The 3,248-nt window shown below is 31.1% G+C and overlaps 1 protein-coding gene across 2 annotated transcripts in view; it reads left to right on the forward strand.

Moving 5' to 3' along the window:
- The window catches only part of LOC106461373 (CUGBP Elav-like family member 2), a 166,239-nt gene that overhangs the window by 135,219 nt on the left and 27,772 nt on the right, over positions 1–3,248 (forward strand). For both annotated transcript variants that reach the window (XM_022388480.1, XM_013921194.2), the window contains exon 7: positions 1,480–1,555. In XM_022388480.1, the coding sequence (XP_022244188.1) occupies positions 1,480–1,555 (76 nt within the window). The remainder of the gene's footprint in view (positions 1–1,479; positions 1,556–3,248) is intronic.

Below are 3,248 nucleotides of genomic sequence, written 5' to 3' on the forward strand. Positions count from 1 at the left end.
AGTTCCATTTGATAGTTGGCCTGAAACAGTTTACATTTTGCTTATACATATTGTAATTATAATTAATACATTGGTTTAGTAACTAGTTTGATCCACAGAATTAGCAGCTTTTAAACAGATGTAGAGCTTAGTTTTTATACATAGTATGTTACAAGTAAGCTGTTGTTAAAAGATATCAACACATTCTGAAAATCATTTATCAAGTAAGTAGAGTTATAAACTCATAAAATGATTTGCCTGATGATGGTACAGCAGATTACAAGCTTTATTAATATTTCAACAAATGCTAAAGCTAGCATTACATTTTGCTGAATACTAGGATTTTCAGCAGTTTCATTGTTTAACAGATTATAATTGTTATGGTATGAATGCCTTTTCCAAGCTAGTGAAGCATAATTATAGTTATTTATACTTGTCATAAGACAGGTCTCGATAGATATTTTCAGATCTAGGAGCCAGGTCTAATATAGAAAAGTTATGGAACATGTTTTGAGTTGGTTGTGTGATTATGGTAATAGACGCAGTTTTACACTAAAAAACAAAGGGTTCATTATTAAACTTTATTAAATATGTGCAATTATTAAAATCATGAAAGTAAAATAAAAATAAGGACTGTGATATCCATAAGCCAAGCAAGTTGTTTCAGAATAGGTCTAATCTCTCATCACTACTTCACTGTACAACGATAAGCAAAGGCCTTTTTTGTGCCTAACCTAACTTCACTACTGTTTGTGGTGGGAAGTGGGAGCTATACTTATGTACTTTCACAATAACAAGTGCATGGTAACAATCACATAATATCAACAACCACTTGATAGTATTGCCTGAACTAACTGCCTTTGGTCCTGTCTGAGTCTAAACACATGCACTGATTGGTTGAATTGAAAGAAAGAAGAAATGCAAAATGGAGCTAAATTAGTAATGTGTTGTGCAACTACAATGCTTCATTTCAGAAGAAATATGATGTGCTGAATCCACTGTTAAAATCCAAGAAACAAAGTGCGATTTAGGACTCAAAGAATGCAAAAATAGTTCCAGACTTCCAAGAGTCCAGAATTGTTCTAGATTCGAGTTCTATTTAGCACATCCCTATACACGAATAAAATGGGAGAAATTACTATGTACCATAATGAAATTTTTATTTGCCATATTGACCTGGCGCACAGGATTTGTGGAGTCCTGTCATAAGATATTAGTATTATGCATATATATTTTAACACTGCATTTTTTATCGAGTAGAGCTTATAATGATTATGCTCTTATTATACTCTTCTAATTCTTGAAAATCTCTTAGAGACTAGGTAAAGAATGTATTGTTCAAAATTATAATAGGTCTAATACTATTGTCTTATGACAAGTGTAACAGATTATAATAATTACTTATTTTTAATAGTAATAAAACTACTGTAATGCTTTTGTAATAAAACAACAACTTAACACCACGATATTGATTGTCTTTTATTTCTTCCCTTATGCTAGCTGCTTCAAGCTTCCCAAACTGGAAACTTTGGAGGCTTCAACAATGTTCAACAGCCAGCAGGAGGTGAATGTTATGGTAGGAATTTACTCTTCTTCTGTGCACACTGTAAACAATTATGGTATTCTTAGAAATTTCAAATTTCTTACCTTTGTGTGGTAAACTTGTTGATGGGTTGTAGTTTTGGAAAAACAAAACAAGAGCCCCCACCCCACCATTCCTTCAGTGAGCTTTATTCACCAAACTTCCTCCATCATGAAAGAACAACAATCACACATTGTGCTACAATAACTAATGTTTAGAAAAAGCCCTGAATTACAAAATACGTTAATTTTGAGTCACTTTGTTTCTTCAAGGAAATTTTTCTTTTATTCCTGATCACTAACTATAAAAGGTTTATTCCCTTTGTCACTCTGTCAAGAACACGTTCACACTTCTTTTTTAATAATGCTCAATAATATACATCATTGCTTAGCAACAAAACTCACCTGATTGTTCTTAGCCAATCTATGGTGTTTATGTTGAATGCTCAATATTTATATTGATTTGTTTTTTATTCTTTTTTTATTTATAACTTTGGTGATATAATGGCAAAATAGTTTAATTCAGAAGTTTAATGACGTTGAGTTGTAGCCCAAAGCAAAATATATTTTTCCAACTAGTGTTTCAGCTAAGCCTTACGTTACATTTATGTATTAAATAGGCCTACTATCAGTAATGTTATAGAGTCAGTGTTAAAATGTTTTGAGTGGTGAATAAATGTTAATTAACAAATATTCTTTTGGTATTTTTCACACATATTGGCCTTAAATCATAAACAAAAATAACTTTTATTACTACCAAATATCTTTTATCGTTTGTACAGTCAAAAGAGCTCAACATTTGTGTTGAAATGTCCACACTGTATTCTACTTCCTGATCTAGAATACAGTGAAAAGTCTCAAGAATGCTATTTAAGTCTGTTTCAGAGTGCAGACTTTTTACTTTAGTTCACAATAACATTTGATTGTTCTGTGTAGTTTTTAACAAAAATGTAGTGATTAAAGAAATACTTTGAGATTGATGAAATAAGTGAAGAGTAGATGCATTTTGGAGGTACAGACAAGTTTGTTTTAGTTAAATTCTATAACTTTTGTTACTCATTCAACAGTGGTTTACCATCAATTTTGACAGGCTTTTATACTAGCATAAATATAAAAAGTTTGGAACAAAAAATAAAATTAAAGAAGAGAAAAAAATAGTGTTAAATCTATATACTACTAAAACTATGAGATTGTTTGTTTGCTTGTCTGTAATTAAATACAGCAAAAATGGCACACAATAGCCCCATTTCTAATGAAATGAGAATTGAAACAGAATAAAACAAGTTTCGCTAAAATCGGGCCATGGGTTACCGAGTTTGTGCCGTTTTTCGGGTCACTTTTATGAAAATTTCTAGCATGAGTAATTTTACATCCCACTACCATTTGCGCTCTTCACAAAACTTCTTCGTTCAAATCTATTTCCCTGTCAATGTTCCCATCTTCATTAAAAGGTGTAAGATGACAAAAACAAGATCTTGAAGAATTTCTCAATAATGTGCATTGGTTATGGTAGGTAATTATGGTTTCTTATTTGTAGAAGGTTTAAGAGGAAAGACCAAAACATAATGAACTAATTCATCACAATACCTGAAAACTCTAACTTCACGTTTTTGAAAAATGAAATGGTCTTTCCTTTTACTCCTGATCAACAATCAAATATATTTTCCTGAATTATAAATAACACGAAT

This window comes from Limulus polyphemus, unplaced genomic scaffold (genome assembly GCF_000517525.1).
Source record: "Limulus polyphemus unplaced genomic scaffold, Limulus_polyphemus-2.1.2 Scaffold38, whole genome shotgun sequence".
NCBI lineage: Eukaryota > Metazoa > Arthropoda > Merostomata > Xiphosura > Limulidae > Limulus > Limulus polyphemus.